This window comes from Pogona vitticeps, chromosome 6 (genome assembly GCF_051106095.1).
Source record: "Pogona vitticeps strain Pit_001003342236 chromosome 6, PviZW2.1, whole genome shotgun sequence".
NCBI classification, from domain to species: domain Eukaryota; kingdom Metazoa; phylum Chordata; class Lepidosauria; order Squamata; family Agamidae; genus Pogona; species Pogona vitticeps.
In genome coordinates, this window is record NC_135788.1 from 66,197,441 (window position 1) to 66,215,518 (window position 18,078).

Genomic DNA, 18,078 nt, shown 5'->3' on the forward strand with positions numbered 1-18,078 from the left:
GCACCACTGTATTGTTACAGGTTTTTTTTCCAGTGCATGTATTTTCACAGGCTGCTTTGTAAAAGCAAAGCCAAAATTCATTTTTCAACTTTTGCCTTGTGTTCACATATATGTTCACATGTTCACAAATAAACAGTACAGTTTTAGTGAAACTATATTAATTCCAGATTTTATAATAAATGTCATTATTTGATCAGGAAAAAAATCACCTTTTCTAGCTTTAGAAAATTTCTACCATAAATGTGCTTTTTTCCCTACCCATAAGTATCCATGTATCATTTCTCTTAGTTCTCTAAGGAGGAACTGAGTAACCCTCTTGCTGTCCTTCTTTTCAGCATGTTATCAGAGCACAGAGGGCCATCAATAATGAGATGGCGCATCAGCTTTATGTTCTCCAAGTGCTCACCTTTAACCTACTAGAAGACAGAATGATGACCAAAATGGATCCTCAAGATCAGGTTAGAAAAAAAAAGTTCTGCTAAAGGGGGCTTATGCTTATTCCACAAAGATAAGGAAATCCCTTCATCTGGATGAGAGGGATGTATCGGTGTATTTTTCACTGATATCCATGTATCAGTGCAAAATAAGATACAAGATTTTGAGGCCAAAAAGAAGACTGAAGAGATATATCATAGCCCTTCTCAAATACATGAAAGGCTGTCATACAGAGGAGAGGCAGGATCTGTTTTTGATCATCCCAGAGTGCAGGACATGCAACAATGGGCTCAGGTTACAAAAAGCCAGATTTTGGTTGAATGTCAGAAAAAAAAACTTCATAAAGCAGTACACCAATTACCTCAAGAGATGGTGAGTACTCCAATGCATGAGGCATACAAGAGAAATTTAGATAACCACCTGGCAGATAGCCTTTGATTTATATTTCTCCATTGAGCAAGGGCTTGGATTTGATGGCCTTATAGGCCCCTTCCAACATCTTTGTGTGTGTGTGTGTGTGTGTGTGTGTGTGTGTGTGTGTGTGTGTGTGTGTGTGTGTGTGTGTGTGTGTGTGTGTGTGTGTGTGTGTGTGTGTGTGTGTGTGTGTGTGTAGCATGGTAAAAACGAAAAAAAAATTATTTTCACATGCATTACTACAACTGGCCACTAGAGGGTATTGTGACAAACCCAGACCTACTGGGACCTGCCACACGTTAACTAAGCTGCCACCAACCATTCCCTGTAAGAAGTCACACAGACCAGGGATGGATTTTTAACCAATAAAAGAATAAGGTTTATTTAAAACAACACACAGGGAAAATAAAATGCTCAGGTGAATAAGATATAGTAACGTGGCTTAGTTTCACTCATACATACACACAGTTTGGTTCACACAGAACACTTAACTTGAAGCACAGACCCTGAACCTATCAGTTCTGGCTAACCATACAGACACCTGAACTTATCAGGTTGGTACTCTGACACACAGTAGTACCCTGTCTGACACACAGACTCCCACACCAGCTTCTTCTTCCCAGCTGCTGCTTCGTCACATCCCAGCGTCTCCTCTTCTCCACACAGGCTTCACATATATATACAGTACAGCCCCTCCTCCTGATGTCCCGCCTTCCACTCTCCATAGGATGGAACTTTCCCTCCAAACCCATGACAGACAGGTAACATCAGTGCTGTATGTAACACCTCCCCTCTTTATAAGTTGTTTTGTAGGGGGAAAGCTAAGGTGCTTTTTCCCAAAAAACAACCTGGATAAAACACACAACCACAGTTATACATACCATATCATACTTACTTATACTTACATTCTAAGTTAACCATAGCAATTAGGCATTTAAACATTTACCATATACATTACATCAATTTACCTTTATTCATACAAACCAAGTTCAAAAAACAGGTACATTTAACTTTTTGTCATCAATATATATACATAGTCCATGTTTCTTTCGCCGTCTTCATTCTTCAGGTCTTCTTGACAAGGCGTCAGCAACACAGTTCACTGACCCTCTGACCACCTTCACTTCAAAGTCATAGTCCTGTAGGTTTAAAGCCCACCTCATAAGTTTGCTATTGTGGGTTTTCATTGTCTTTAACCATTGCAGTGGTGAATGGTCAGTGCACAGAACAAAATGTCTTCCCCAGATGTAAGGCTTGGCCTTCTGGATCGCGTAGACTATGGCCAAACACTCCTTCTCCACGGTTGCCAAATGTCTCTCACCTTTTTGAAGTTTCCTACTCAGGTAGGACACTGGATGCTGGTCACCATTCTCATCCTCCTGGCACAGAACTGCTCCTACCCCGCTGTTAGACGCATCGGTGTAGATGATGAACTCCCGGTCGAAGTCTGGAGCACGCAGCACTGGGTAGTTGATTAGCGCCTCCTTCAACCTCTGGAACGCCGCCTCACAGTCGCTGGTCCACGGGATGCGGTCATCAGCCTTCTTCCTCGTCAGATCGGTCAGCGGAGCCGCAATCTCGCTAAACCTCGGGATGAACTTTCTGTAGTAGCCCACCAACCCAAGAAATGATTTGACTTTTTTCTTGGTGTTGGGTCTGGGCCAATCACGAACTGCTTCTATCTTGGCCTCTAGGGGTTTTATCACTCCTCCCCCTACCATGTGACCCAAGTATTTTATTTCTGGGCTACCCAGCTGACACTTGCTTGCCTTTACTGTTAGCCCTGCTGCACTTAACCTCTGCAGCACTAACTCCAGGTGTATCAGGTGATCTTCCCAGGTATTACTGAAGATCCCTATGTCGTCAATGTAGGCCACTGTAAAGTCACTGAGCCCTGCCAAGGTCTGGTCCATCAGCCTTTGGAATGTGGCTGGTGCATTTCTGAGACCAAAGCTCAGGACTCGAAACTCATAGAGACCAAAAGGGCTGCAAAAGGCAGTCTTTTCTTGATCCCTGGGATCAATTCTTAATTGCCAATATCCCTTTACCAGGTCCAATGATGAGATGAACCGACAACCCCCTATGGTTTCAATCAGGTTGTCCAGCCTGGGCATTGGGTAGGCATCAGGAGTGGTTACACGGTTTAATTTCCTGTAATCGACACAAAACCTAATGCTCCCATCAGGCTTGTCCACAAGGACTATCGGAGAGGACCAAGGACTAGAAGAGGGGACGATTATGTTCTCCCTAAGCATCTCGTCCAGCTCCTTCCGCACCTTGTCCCTATAGGGTCCCGTTACTCGGTATGGGGATACTGCCTGCGGGGGTGCATCCCCTGTGTGGATCCGATGCGTCACTCCCTTCACTGTCCCCGGCTTGTTGGAAAACACCTGTTGATATTTGCTAAGCAGCATTTTTAGTTCTTGCTGCTGGTCTTGGGTGAGTGCAGGACTGATCTTTACCTCCTCTGGGTTGTATTTTACTTCCCCTCTACCCTCCCAGAAGGGTAATTCAGCTTCCTCCCTCTCAGCTGCTTTTATCGCAAATAGAACCCTCTGTTCCCCTCTGTAGTAGGGTTTTAGGGCATTCACATGAACCACCCTCCTTGCTTGGTTCTCCTCCTGCTCTATAAGGTAGTTCAGGTCTGACATCTTGGAAATGACCCTATATGGTCCTGCCCATTTGAGCTGCAGTTTATTCTCTCTGCAGGGCCTAAGCCAAAGCACTTCCTCCCCTGGGTCAAAGTGCCTCTCTCTAGCTTTGCGGTCATACCATGTTTTCTGTCTGACCTTCTGAGCTTGCAGGTTTTCTGCTGCCAGCTCTAGATTTCTCTTTAGGTCATTCATCAAGGTGTCTATGTATGTCACCACATCTTGTGGGTCATCCTGGGTGATCTGCTCCCAATTTTGTTTGATCAAATCAAGGGGCCCTTTCACCCTTCTCCCAAATAAAAGTTCAAAGGGACTGAACCCGGTACTGGCTTGTGGCACTGATCGATAAGCAAACAAAAGGGATTGCAGCTTCTGGTCCCAATTGTTTGGATTCTCTGCCAAGTAAGCCCTAATCATGCGCATTAGAGTCCCATTGAACTTCTCAGTTAACCCATTACTTTCAGGATGATAGGCAGTGGTTTCCTTGTGCTTAATTCCACAGATTTGCCATAAGCGTTTCATGAGCTTTGATGTGAACGATGCGCCCAAATCTGTGATTATTTCTGAGGCAAATCCCATCCTGGACATATACCCCACCAAGGCATCTGCCACTGTGTTAGTTTCAATGTTTGTCAAGGGTATGGCTTCAGGGTACCTTGTGGCATGGTCCACAATGGTGAGAATGAACCTGTTCCCCCTCTTTGTGGCCTTGGGCAAAGGTCCCACAATATCCACCCCTATGCATTTGAACGGAGTGTCAATCACAGGCAAAGGGCACAACTTTGCTTTGGTCCTGTCACGGCTATTCCCCTGCCTTTGACACACATCACATTGTTTACAGAACTCCCTGATCTGCCTCCCTATGTCAGGCCAGTAAAAATTCTGTGTGATTCTCTGCTGTGTTTTGTTCACCCCTAAGTGTGCAGCAAACATGTCAGAGTGCCCCCTTTGTAAGATCATGGGGCGATACTTTTCAGGTACCACTAGCTGACTTCTGATCCCATCTCCCCCTTTTGAGGTATTCCTCAGGGTCTCTCTATATAAAATCCCCTTTTTCTCCAGAAATCTCACTGGGGTTTCAGGTGTTAGCTGGGCGTCAGTCACCTGTTCAAAACACTTTTGGAGAGTGGCGTCTGCCTTTTGCTCTTGTCCAAATCTGCTGTCTGTGGTTAAGGTTTCCACCACAGCTTCTGAACTCCCCTCTGCTTCCGTCTCTGGCTCATCATTACCCCCCTGAACTGTCCCCGTGGTGGCTTGTGAACGTGTAATCACTAGCACCCGTTTCACATGTTCAGCCAGGTCATTTCCCACGAGCACGGCTGCTGGCAGAGTCGATGAAATTGCTAGCCGCCAAACTCCCCTCCAGCCTTGAAAGTTGACAGGTACCTCTGCGACTGGCAGTGAGATTACCTGCCCCTCAATCCCTGCCACCTTCATGCTCTCATTTGGGATTACATACTCCCTAGGAATAATATCTGGATGGCACAGGGTCACCTGAGAACAAGTGTCCCGCAGCCCCCGATACTGACGGTCAAGTATTCCTACGTCCACCCCTGCTGTCTCAAACAACTGGGAATCTGTTCTCACCAGCAGGCAGCGCCTGACCTCTACAAGAGGACCATTTTCCTCAGCCTGATCAGCAGATGTAGCTGTTCCAGATTGAGTAGCCATGGCAACAGGCTCCCTCAGTGACAATGAGCCTTGCTCTTTCTGGACACAGAACACAGCTTTTGGCTTGGTCCCACTCGAATCCTGAGGCACCATTCCTTTTAGCTGCTTTAATTTCTCACACTCTGAGATTAGATGGCCCTTTCCCTGACAGAAATAACATTTTCTGGTGTATTTTGAGTCTTTCTCATCTTGTTTTGGTTTTCCCTCCAAAATCTGAGGTCTTGGTTTCATGTCTGAGGGCTTCCCTTCACCATGGGCCCCTCCCCCTTGCTGGCTTTTCCCTGGTCCCTGAGAGTACTTGCTGTAGGTTTCTTTGGGTTTACCTACAGATTTCCCCTCACCCAAGGGCTTTCTTATTTGCGAAATAAAATCTGCGATCTCGGCTGCTTCTACCACAGATTTTGGTTTCCTTTCCCTGACCTGGAATTTCAGTTCCCCATGCAGGACTGAATAGAACTGTTCCAGCGCTATCAAATCTTTAAGCTGTTGAAAGGTCTCTGTCCCCTCCTGAGATAGCCATTTCTCAAGCAGCCTCACCAATTGGGCCCCCACTTGGGTAAAAGTCTGCTCTGGCTTCTTGGTGATTGACCTGAATCTTTGCCTCAGCTGTTCCGCATTTATCCCATGTCTTGCAAACACCAGTTTTTTAAACTCTGCAAAATCTTTCATCAGTTCCTCAGGCATCTCTGCATAGACCTCAGCCAGGCTACCACTGATTAAAGATCGCATGATGGTCATCTTCTCAGTTTCCCTCACTGAGAAGTCCACAAACGCTCTTTCCACTAGGGAAAAGAACACCTCAGGACAATCTCCCTTGTGGTACACAGGGAATTTCTTCAGGTCAGCTTTAGACAGTTGGCCTCCCTCAGAATCCCTATTGTTATTATTGTTCTGGTTCATCAGTTCCAATTTTTTTAATTCAAACGCCATTTTCTCTCTCTGCAATTCCAATTCAATTCTCTGTCTCTCTAATCTTTCTTCTTTTTCCATTCTCTCTCTCTCTCTCTCTAGTTCAAATTGCCGTTGTTTCTCTCTTTCCCTTTCCTCCATTTCCCTCACCCTCAGTTCATGCTGTTGGGCCAGGAGTATTTTTCTGAGTTCTGGGTTTTGTTCTCCCGTGCTGTCACCCTGCACTGAGCCAAATTCATCCTCAGAACCTTGGTCAACCTGGGGGTCTTTCACTTCACCCATTTCTGCCATCTGGCTTCGAGTCAAGGGCATAATCCCCCCTCAGAACAAGCTGCTTTAAAAAGTCAAGCCTCAAAATAAAACGACCACTTTTTTTCTCTTTTGCCTCAGAACCAGCTTTCTATAGATTGCTGCTGTTCTTCAGCACTTAACTTGCAACAGTAGCGAGTTTGAGTCTACCCCCCTCTGCTGGGCCTCTCAGCAGCCAAGCTAGATCACTGCTACTACACAGTTTTGCCTCAGCTTTTTCCCACCAAAAACAGGCTGCCTCAGAGCACCCTAATCTAGTCTCCCCAGTTGGCACGTTCTTCCACTAGCGCACCTCCCCGTGAGGTACACCTAGAAGATTACCTACGCGCCTCAGATTGTCCCTGACTAGACCCCCCTTGCTCTGGGCACACTTGCCAAGGCTTTGCTGGACCGCTGGACAACTGGACCAGTCGTATCCCACACGCTGGACACCAATCAATGTGACAAACCCAGACCTACTGGGACCTGCCACACGTTAACTAAGCTGCCACCAACCATTCCCTGTAAGAAGTCACACAGACCAGGGATGGATTTTTAACCAATAAAAGAATAAGGTTTATTTAAAACAACACACAGGGAAAATAAAATGCTCAGGTGAATAAGATATAGTAACGTGGCTTAGTTTCACTCATACATACACACAGTTTGGTTCACACAGAACACTTAACTTGAAGCACAGACCCTGAACCTATCAGTTCTGGCTAACCATACAGACACCTGAACCTATCAGGTTGGTACTCTGACACACAGTAGTACCCTGTCTGACACACAGACTCCCACACCAGCTTCTTCTTCCCAGCTGCTGCTTCGTCACATCCCAGCGTCTCCTCTTCTCCACACAGGCTTCACATATATATACAGTACAGCCCCTCCTCCTGATGTCCCGCCTTCCACTCTCCATAGGATGGAACTTTCCCTCCAAACCCATGACAGACAGGTAACATCAGTGCTGTATGTAACAGGTATCAGAGAACATGTTATGTATTCTTCACTAACATGTATTCATAGCATGGTCTCTGGCTAGTGGCTGCTTCGGCTTACATTGAGAATGATATGATTAAACATATGTACTTTAGCAGTGAATAGGATAAAATCAGCCAAAGAATAAATTTGGGTTTAAGATCAACCATGAAGAACAACAGTAACATAATTTAGAAAGTACTAACATGTTAATTCAGAATAACCTGGAAGAAGAAAAAGGACTTCATTTGTCACCCAAATAGCTACAACTTGGTTGTGAATTTCAGTATGTTACACAGGCAGTTATGGAAAAAGGTGTAACTTTTAGTAGCAATTTGTTGTAAATTGAGAAATCTCCATAGATACTGTCTCCTGCCTACTCAGTTGGCATGCAATAGAATATTTCTTAGCTTAGAGCAATTCACTGCTAGAAGGCACACCTTTTGTATAGCTATGAAACAGGATTGCCTCCATAGTCTTTCCTAGCCTCTCCTTTCTAAAGTAGAGGTGCATAGCCATTTGGGGAGAATGATGTAATTGAGACTAAAAAGAATGTTTAACAAACTTCTTTTGTTAAACATTCATCCAAAAAATAATAATAAAGATTACTAGTGACATAAAGTGGCAACACAGGAAGTGCACCTAATTTTAATGTCTTCTGTTTTTCCTGTGCAATGTCCAAGACTGATTGTTCATGTTGATCATGCAGAAAAGTGTTTAAGTGCCAAATGCCCATGAAACTAGCCATGAGGAAGATATGTGTTCTTCTTCGTGGTCTCTGTGAATGCACACTAATGGGTTTAATCTGCGCCTGCGCAGAGGTCTCCAGAATATTCTAGAACTTTATGCTATGTTCGTCAAGGACTGCCCCCCTAGCCCACGAGGTCTGCCTGCCCTCGCAATCACCTCAGTTCCTTTTTGCTGCTGCTGTGGTCTCTCCTCTATCGAGCTGCTGCGTTCGTCTATTTCTGCTTCTGAAAGAAATAAAGAAATTGCTTCAGTCGCTTAAATATCTTCAAATCGACCTTACTCAGGAAATCATGGGAAACTCTTGATTATTTGGACTGTCCCCTCCCTTTCCCCACCATTTATGGCACCCCTTCCCCCCTTCAAAAAGTGCAAGTCGTGCTCAAATAAAATTCCCCTCACAGACAGCCATAACATCTGTTTGGGAGAATCCCACCAAACCTCATCTTGTCAGTTTTGTAAAAATTTTACAAAGCAAGTGTCACATACAGCACTGATGGTACCTGTCTGTCATGGGTTTGGAGGGAAAGTTCCATCCTATGGGGAGTGGAAGGCGGGACATCAGGGGGGGAGGAGCTGTACTGTATATATATTTGGAGCTTGTGTGTAGAGTTAGGAGTTGGAGTCTGTGTGTCAGACTCGGTACAACTGTTGGTCAGTTAGTACATACCTGATAGGTTCAGGTTTCTATCTAGGTAGCCAGAACTGATAGGTTCAGGGTCTGTGCGTTACCTTAAAGTGTTCTGTGGGAACCAATCTGTTGTATGTATATGATTGGGACTATGCCACGTTACAGTTTCCTATTTACCTGATTCTTTTATTTACCCTGTTTGTTGTTTCAATAAACCTTGTTCTTTTGTTTAGTAAAATCCATTCCTGGTCTGTGTGACTCCTTACAGGGAATGGTTGGTGGCAGCATAACTACAGGGTGGGATACTCCAGTAGGTCTGGGGTTGCCACATTGATTGGTGTCCAGCGTGTGGGATACGACTGGTCCAGTTGTCCAGTGGTCCAGCAAAGCCTTGGCAAGTGTGCCCAGAGCAAGGGGGGTCTAGTCAGGGAAAATCTGAGGGCGCGTAGGTAATCTTCTAGGCTTACCTCACGGGGAGGTAGGCTAGTGGAGGAACGTGCAAACTCAGATTGGGGGACTAGATTAGGGAGCTCTGAGGCAACCCGTTTTGGCGGGAAAGGGCTGAGGCAAAGCTGCGTGAAGTAACAGTAATCTAGCCTGTCTGCTGAGAGGCCTAGCAGAGGGGGTGCATTCTACCTGGCAACAGTTGCAAGTTGGTGCTGAAGGAACAGCAGCAGTCTATAGAAGGCTGTTTCTGAGGCAAAAGGAAAAAAGTCGTCGTTTTATTTTGAGGCGTGACCTTTGAAGGCAGCCTGTTCTGGGGGGATTATGCCCTTGACTAGAAGCCAAATGGCAGAAATGGGGGAAGTGAGAGAACCACAGGGAGACCAAGGGTCTGAGGAGGAATTTGGCTCAGTGCAGGATGAGAGCACAGGAGAACTGACCTCAGAACTCAGAAAAATGCTCCTAGCCCAACAGCATGAACTGAGGGTGAGGGAAATGGAGGAAAAGGAAAGGGAGAAACAAAGACAATTTGAAATGGAAAGAGAGAGAATGGAAAGAGAAGAAAGATTGGAGAGAGAAAGAATGGAGTTTGAAAAGGAAGAGAAACAGAGACAGTTGGATTTAGAAAAAATGGCGTTTGAGCTGAAGAAGCTGGAGATGATGAGTGGAAATAGGAATAACAATAATAATGAGGGGAACCCAGGGAATGGGGAAGGCAGCCTGTCTAAAACTGACCTGAAGAAATTCCCTGTGTACCACAAGGGAGATTGCCCTGAGGTGTTCTTTTCCCTCGTGGAAAGAGCGTTTGTGGACTTCTCAGTAAGGGAAACTGAGAAGATGACCATTATGCGATCTTTAATCAGTGGCAGCCTGGCAGAAGTCTATGCAGAGATGCCAGTGGAACTGCTGAAGGACTTCGCTGAGTTTAAAAAACTGGTGTTTGCCCGGCATGGGATAAATGCTGAACAGCTGAGGCAAAGATTCAGGTCACTCACAAAAAAACCAGAGCAGACTTTTACCCAAGTGGGGGCCCAACTGGTGAGGTTGCTAGAGAAATGGCTGTCTCAGGAGGGGACAGAGACCTTCCAGCAGCTCAAAGACCTGATAGCGCTGGAACAATTTTATTCAGTCCTGCATGGGGAACTAAAGTTCCATGTGAGGGAGAGGAAACCTAAATCGGTGACAGAAGCGGCAGAGATCGCAGATTTTATTTCCCAAATAAGGAAGCCCTTAGGTGCTGAGGGGAAAACTGTGGGTAAGCCCAAAGAAACCTACAGCAGGTACTCTCAGGGACCAGGGAAAAACCAGCACGGGGGAGGGGCCCATGTTGAAGGGAAGCCCTCAGACATGAAACCACCAGGACCTCAGATTTTGGAGGGAAAACCAAAACCAGATGAGAAAGACTCCAAGTATAGCAGAAAATGTTATTTCTGTCAAGGAAAGGGCCATCTAATCTCAGAGTGTGAGAAATTAAAGCAGCTAAAGGGAAATTTGCCTCATGATTTGAGTGGAACCAAGCCAAAAGCTGTGTTCTGTGTCCAGACAGAGCAAAGCTCCTTGCCACTGAGGGAGCCGGTTGCCATGGCTACTCAATCTGGACCAGTTACATCTGCTGATCAGGCTGGGGAAAATGGTCCTCTTGTGGAGGTCAAGCGCTGCTTACTAGTGAGGACAGATTCGCAATTGTTTGAGACCGCAGGGGTGGACGTAGGAATACTTGACCATCAGTATAGGGGGCTAAGGGATACTTGTTCCCAGGTGACCCTGTGCCATCCAGACATTATTCCTAGGAAGTATATAATCCCAAATGAGAGCCTGAAGGTGGCAGGGATTGAGGGGCAGGTGATCTCACTGCCAGTAGCTGAGGTACCTGTGAGCTTTCAAGGCTGGAGGGGAGTTTGGCGGCTAGCGATTTCATCGACTCTGCCAGCAGCCGTGCTCGTGGGAAATGACCTGGCTGAACATGTGAAACGGGTGCTAGTGATTACACGCTCACAAGCTACCACGGGGACAGTTCAGGGGGGTACTGAAGAGCCCGAGGTTGAAGCAGATGAGGGTAGTCCCGAAGCTGTGGCAGAAACCTTAGCCACGGACAGCAAATTTGGCCAAGAGCAAAAGGCAGACGCCACTCTCCGAAAGTGTTTTGAAAAGGTGACAGACACCCAGCTAACACCTGAAACCCCAGCGAGATTTCGCGAGAAAAAGGGAATTTTATATAGAGAGACCCTGAGGAATATCTCAAAAGGGGGAGATGGGATCAGAAGTCAGCTAGTGGTACCTGAAAAGTATCGCCCCATGATCTTACAAAGGGGGCACTCTGACATGTTTGCTGCGCACTTAGGGGTGAACAAAACACAGCAGAGAATCACACAAAATTTTTACTGGCCTGAAATAGGGAGGCAGATCAAGGAGTTCTGTAAACAATGTGATGTGTGTCAGAGGCAGGGGAATAACCGTGACAGGACCAAAGCGAAGTTGTGCCCTTTGCCTGTGATTGACACCCCGTTCAAATGTATAGGAGTGGATATTGTGGGACCTTTGCCCAAGGCCACAAAGAGGGGGAACCGGTTCATTCTCACCATTGTGGACCATGCCACGAGGTACCCCGAAGCCATACCCTTGACTAATATCGAAACTAACACAGTGGCAGATGCCTTGGTGGGGTATATGTCCAGGATGGGATTTGCCTCAGAAATAATCACAGATTTGGGCACATCGTTTACATCAAAGCTCATGAAACGGTTATGGCAAATCTGTGGAATTAGACACAAGGAAACCACTGCCTATCACCCCGAAAGTAATGGGTTAACGGAGAAGTTCAATGGGACTCTGATGCGCATGATTAGGGCTTACTTGGCCGAGAATCCAAACAATTGGGACCAGAAGCTGCAATCCCTTTTGTTTGCTTATCGATCAGTGCCCCAAGCCAGTACCGGGTTCAGTCCGTTTGAACTTTTGTTTGGGAGAAAAGTAAGAGGTCCACTTGATTTAATCAAACAAAATTGGGAGCAGATCACCCAGGATGACCCACAAGATGTTGTGACGTATATAGACACTTTAATGAATGACCTGAAGAGAAACCTAGAGCTAGCAGCAGAAAACCTGCAAGCTCAGAAGGTCAGACAGAAAACCTGGTATGACCAGAAAGCCAGGGAGAGGCACTTTAACCCAGGGGAGGAAGTGCTTTGGCTTAGGCCCTGCAAAGAGAACAAACTGCAGCTCAAATGGGCAGGACCATACAGGGTCATTTCCAAGATGTCAGATCTGAACTACCTTATAGAACAGGAGGAACACCAAGCACGGAGGGTGGTACATGTGAATGCCCTGAAACCCTACTACAGAGGGGAACAGAGGGTTTTATTTGCGATAAAAGCAGCTGAGAGGGAGGAAGCTGAATTACCCTTCTGGGAGGGTAGAGGGGAAGTGAAATACAACCCAGATGAGGTGAAGATCAGTCCTGCACTCACCCAAGACCAGCAGCAAGAACTAAAAGTGCTGCTCACTAAATATCATAAGGTTTTTTCAAATAAGCCGGGGATAGTGAAGGGAGTGATGCATCGGATCCACACAGGGGATGCAACCCCGCAAGCAGTATCCCCATACCGAGTGATGGGACCCTATAGGGACAAGGTGCGGAAGGAGCTGGACGAGATGCTTAGGGAGAACATAATCGTCCCCTCTTCTAGTCCTTGGTCCTCTCCGATAGTCCTGGTGGACAAGCCTGATGGGAGCATTAGATTTTGTGTAGATTACCGGAAATTAAACCGCGTAACCACTCCTGATGCCTACCCAATGCCCAGGCTAGACAACCTGATTGAAACCATAGGGGGTTGTCGGTTCATTTCATCGTTGGACCTAGTAAAGGGTTACTGGCAATTAAGGATTGATCCCAGGGATCAGGAAAAGACCACATTTTGCAGCCCTTTCGGTCTATATGAGTTTAGAGTCCTTAGTTTTGGTCTCAGAAATGCACCAGCCACATTCCAAAGGCTGATGGACCAGACCTTAGCAGGGCTCAGTGACTTTACTGTGGCCTACATCGACGATATAGGGATCTTCAGCAATACCTGGGAAGATCACCTGAAACACCTGGAGATAGTGCTGCAGAGGTTAAGTGCAGCAGGGCTAACAGTAAAGGCAAGCAAGTGTCAGCTGGGTAGCCCAGCAATAAAATACTTGGGTCACATAGTAGGGGGAGGAGTGATCAAACCCCTAGAGGCCAAGATAGAAGCCGTTCGTGATTGGCCCAGACCCAACACCAAGAAAAAAGTCAAATCATTTCTTGGGTTGGTGGGCTACTACAGAAAGTTCATCCCGAGGTTTAGCGAGATAGCGACTCCGCTGACCGATCTGACGCGGAAGAAGACTGATGACCGCATCCCGTGGACCAGCGACTGTGAGGAGGCGTTCCAGAGGTTGAAGGGGGCGCTCCTCCATTATCCAGTGCTGCGTGCTCCCGACTTCGACCGGGAGTTCATCATCTACACCGATGCGTCTAACAGCGGGGTAGGAGCAGTTCTTTGCCAGGAGGATGAAAATGGTGACCAGCATCCAGTGTCCTACCTGAGTAGGAAACTCCAGAAAGGTGAGAGACATTTGGCAACCGTGGAAAAGGAGTGCCTGGCCATAGTATACGCGATTCAGAAGGCCAAACCTTACATCTGGGGAAGACATTTTGTTCTGTGCACTGACCACTCACCACTGCAGTGGTTAAAGACAATGAAAACCCATAATAGTAAACTTATGAGGTGGGCTTTAAACCTGCAAGATTTTGACTTTGAAGTGAAGGTGGTCAGAGGGTCAATGAACTGTGTTGCTGACGCCTTGTCAAGAAGACCCAACGAGTGAAGACGGCGAAAAAACCATGGACTGTGTATATTTTGGTGACCAAAAGTTAAATGTACCTGTTTATTGAACAGGCTTGGTTTGTATTAATAAAGGTAATTTAATGTATTGCAAATATTAATGTTTAAAGTAAGTATGGGTTATGGGATTGTGTTATAATGTATAACTGTTTTTGTGTTTTGATCCTGGTTGTTTTTTGGAGAAAAGCACTTTAGCTTTTCCCCTGCAAAACAACTTATAAAGAGGGGAGGTGTCACATACAGCACTGATGGTACCTGTCTGTCATGGGTTTGGAGGGAAAGTTCCATCCTATGGGGAGTGGAAGGCGGGACATCAGGGGGGAGGAGCTGTACTGTATATATATTTGGAGCTTGTGTGTAGAGTTAGGAGTTGGAGTCTGTGTGTCAGACTGGGTACAACTGTTGGTCAGTTAGTACATACCTGATAGGTTCAGGTTTCTATCTAGGTAGCCAGAACTGATAGGTTCAGGGTCTGTGCGTTACCTTAAAGTGTTCTGTGGGAACCAATCTGTTGTATGTATATGATTGGGACTATGCCACGTTACAGTTTCCTATTTACCTGATTCTTTTATTTACCCTGTTTGTTGTTTCAATAAACCTTGTTCTTTTGTTTATTAAAATCCATTCCTGGTCTGTGTGACTCCTTACAGGGAATGGTTGGTGGCAGCATAACTACAGGGTGGGATACTCCAGTAGGTCTGGGGTTGCCACACAAGCTCTTAAATTATGACAACAATGACTAAGGTCTTTTCTCTGGGAAAAGTCACTTCAACCCGCCCATACCATGGAGTCACCTCACAAATTGCAGCCTCCCAGACAATCACTGGTCCCATCTACTGTTTTCCGATATGCAAGATCAAGTTCTAAGATACCTCAAAAATCAAAATTGAAACCACCAAGTTGACTCTGGTGCCAAAGTCTCCCTCGATATTAGATCAATCCAAGTCTAAAAAAGTATAAGAAATCTACTGGTGTCCATCCGCTTTCTCCAGTTGAGGCTGCAGACGTCACCATTATTCCAACTTCACCATGCTCTAGTCCCTTATCGACAGTGTGTTCTGTGTAGGTTGCTGAATCCAACTATCAATACCAGGCACCCGACGTTTCTCCTCCCCATAAGAGGTCGAGGAAAGAACATTATACATCGCAATTACATCATCCTGGTGCCAATACCGTGAGGCCCACCACTCCAACCGGGTCCTCCACATCTCGAGAGCGATACAGAGGACACAGGCAATCTAAACGGGTCAGGCTCTATGAGCCTCCGGAGTACTATGACCCTGCCGATAGAAGCTCTCAATACCGAGCATATCGGTACTATCCTTCTGAGCTCGATTTCTACTCTGAACGTTGACACTAATGCCGATACTACTATGATTTGGATTATTCCAAGTCATCTCCATCACCGAGATAGCGATCCCGGTACCAGGAAACTTATCAGTCCCAATCATCATCGGAGGAGGGTTTGGTATCACCTGTCCCAGTACCGAGACACAAATCACAGAAAAGGCAACACTCTGACCATTCTCAACCTCAATCCATGGTACCAAAATGTTCCTGCCTACCTGCTCCATCACAACAGTCTCATCAACCGTTGGTACAATCAACCACAACTTACACTGATCCCCACCCTGTACCTGCCAGTACCAAACAATCACACAAGAAACACTCCAAAAACCATGCTGCTTTGGTACCGACTCAACAGATTTCATCAAAATCTCACCATAATTTTCTGGATCCAACTCCTTCACAATACTGCCCGGCTTCTCCCACCTCCTCTTTCCATTCCTTTTCTTCAGATTCCTCCCACTCCATTCTGGATCAAGAATCCCCACCCAACTTGCCAACACCGGACTCTGACATTAATACCAACAATCCATCGTCTCCATCTGATGATTTTTCCTCATATTCACAATTAGTTTTACGTATAGCCAAAGCCATGGAACTGGATGTGGAACAGCCTTCCCAAGTTCAATCGGATAAGGTCTTCGAAGACATTAATGACCAGCAAACTCTGCCTCTAAGCATGACTTTCATTCCTTCCTTGCTTGAACTCACTAAATAAACCTGGACAAAACCTTTTTCTGTACCACAGATGTCTTGTAAGGTTGAGAACCTTTACAAACACATGGAGACAATACTGCATTCCTCTTTAAGTGTCCACCCCCCAATTCACTCATTGTTGATGCTACCCAAAACAGGGCACATAGCTGGTCTAGCACAACACCTAATAACAAGGAAGGCAGAAAACTTGATATTGTAGGATGCAGGATCTACTCCCTGGCATCATTCATCCTTCACGCTGCCAATTACACCGCAGCTATGGGAGCCTACCACCACTATTTGTGGAACAAGGCCCTCGCATTCCTCCAATCTGCTGCAGGCGAGTACAAATGCCATGGCCTCACCTTCCATCGGGAGGCCATGGCCTTGGCGCATCAAGAAAGAATCACGGCTAGGCACATTATTGATGCCTCCTCACGACACATGGCTACTGCAGTAGCCCTACACAGATATGCATGGTTAAGATCTGCACATATCTCAGATGACGTTAGGATGAGGATAGAGGACTTACCTTTTGTTGGTTCTGGTCTATTTGATCAGAAGACTGATGAAAAACCTAGAAAACCTGCAAAAATTAAAGAAAACAGCTCGTTCATTTAATAATCAATAACCTTATTACAGACCACAGCACCCTCAATTGTGCCGATCATGCAACTACCAACAACCAAAATAATATTCTGACAGAAATAAATATTCAAACCAATCAATTACTTCATTCCAGCCTAGGCAAACATTCCAATGACAATGCCCAAAATGATCTTTCCAACGCCCTGAGAAAAAGAAAAAGCAGGGTCGTTGACTTCCTCATCCCCCAGATCCACAAAACTCAACTTCTTTCATATGCAACCACTCGTCTCTCAGCCAGTCTTCCAGTCTGGTCTTCCATCACCACTGACTCTTCGGTACTCACCGTTATCACTACGGGCTATGCCATAGAATTTGCTTATCTGCCCCCACCAAGATTTGTTTTAACACCACCATCCAATATCCCAATATCCTCAAACAAGAAATACAGTCTCTCCTCTCAAAGGACATCATCTCTCATCACTACTACACAGCACCATCCAGGCTCCCCCCCCCCCATATTTCACTGTCCCGAAATGAGATGGAGGACTAAGACCTATCCTAGACTTGCGAGAACTCAATTACTACATAATTCAAAGACGATTTCGTATGGTCACGTTAGAATGAATTCTACCAATTCTCCAAAAAGATAACTGGTTTGCCGTCATAGATCTAAGCGATGCATACTTTCATATTACAATCCATCAGGATCATCGCAAATTCCTCAGGTTTGCAGTAGGAGATCACACTTACGAATTCAGGGCTGTCCCCTTCAGTCTTTCTACAGCGCCAAGAGTGTTTATGAAATTCATAGCACCTGCAGTAGCTCATCTACGTACCCTGGGAATTTAGGTTTTCCCGTATATAGACAACTGGCTCGTAGTCTCCCCGTCTTGTTCTCAAGCTTTCAAGGACATTCAGACGGTTCTCTCTCTTTTTGCGGGTCTGGGTTTACAAATCAACAGAGAAAAATTGCCACTCAAAACATCATGTATATAGGAGCTCTCCTAGATTCTACAAAAGGAAGAGTCTTTCTTCCTCAGGAAAGGGCTGTGAAACTTCATGCCCTCATCACTCACTTTCGTTTCCGTCCCTGTGTTACCGCGCATTCTGCTTAGTGCCTTCTGGGCCTTATGGCATCCACAACTTCGACTATTTTACACACCAGATTAAAACTCTGCTCACTCCGATCCTGGTACCTTACCATTTTCTATCCAATGACAGAATCACCATCAAAAACGTTCAAGGTCACTCCCAAACTCTCTGCTGAGCTCCTTTGGTGGTACAACCCATACAACCTATTTGCTCCTCTACAACCATCAATATAAATTATCACAGACACAAGCACTACCGGATGGGGTGCACATTGCAACAACCTCTGTATCCATGCTATTTGGTACCGCAGGGAACGCAT

At 45.9% G+C, this 18,078-nt stretch overlaps 1 protein-coding gene across 1 annotated transcript in view; it reads left to right on the forward strand.

Annotated features, from left to right (window-relative positions):
• Positions 1-18,078, forward strand: part of ELMO1 (engulfment and cell motility 1) — a 427,005-nt gene that overhangs the window by 179,229 nt on the left and 229,698 nt on the right. The window contains exon 12 of the mRNA XM_020788158.3: positions 336-458. Within this exon, the coding sequence (XP_020643817.2) occupies positions 336-458 (123 nt within the window). The remainder of the gene's footprint in view (positions 1-335; positions 459-18,078) is intronic.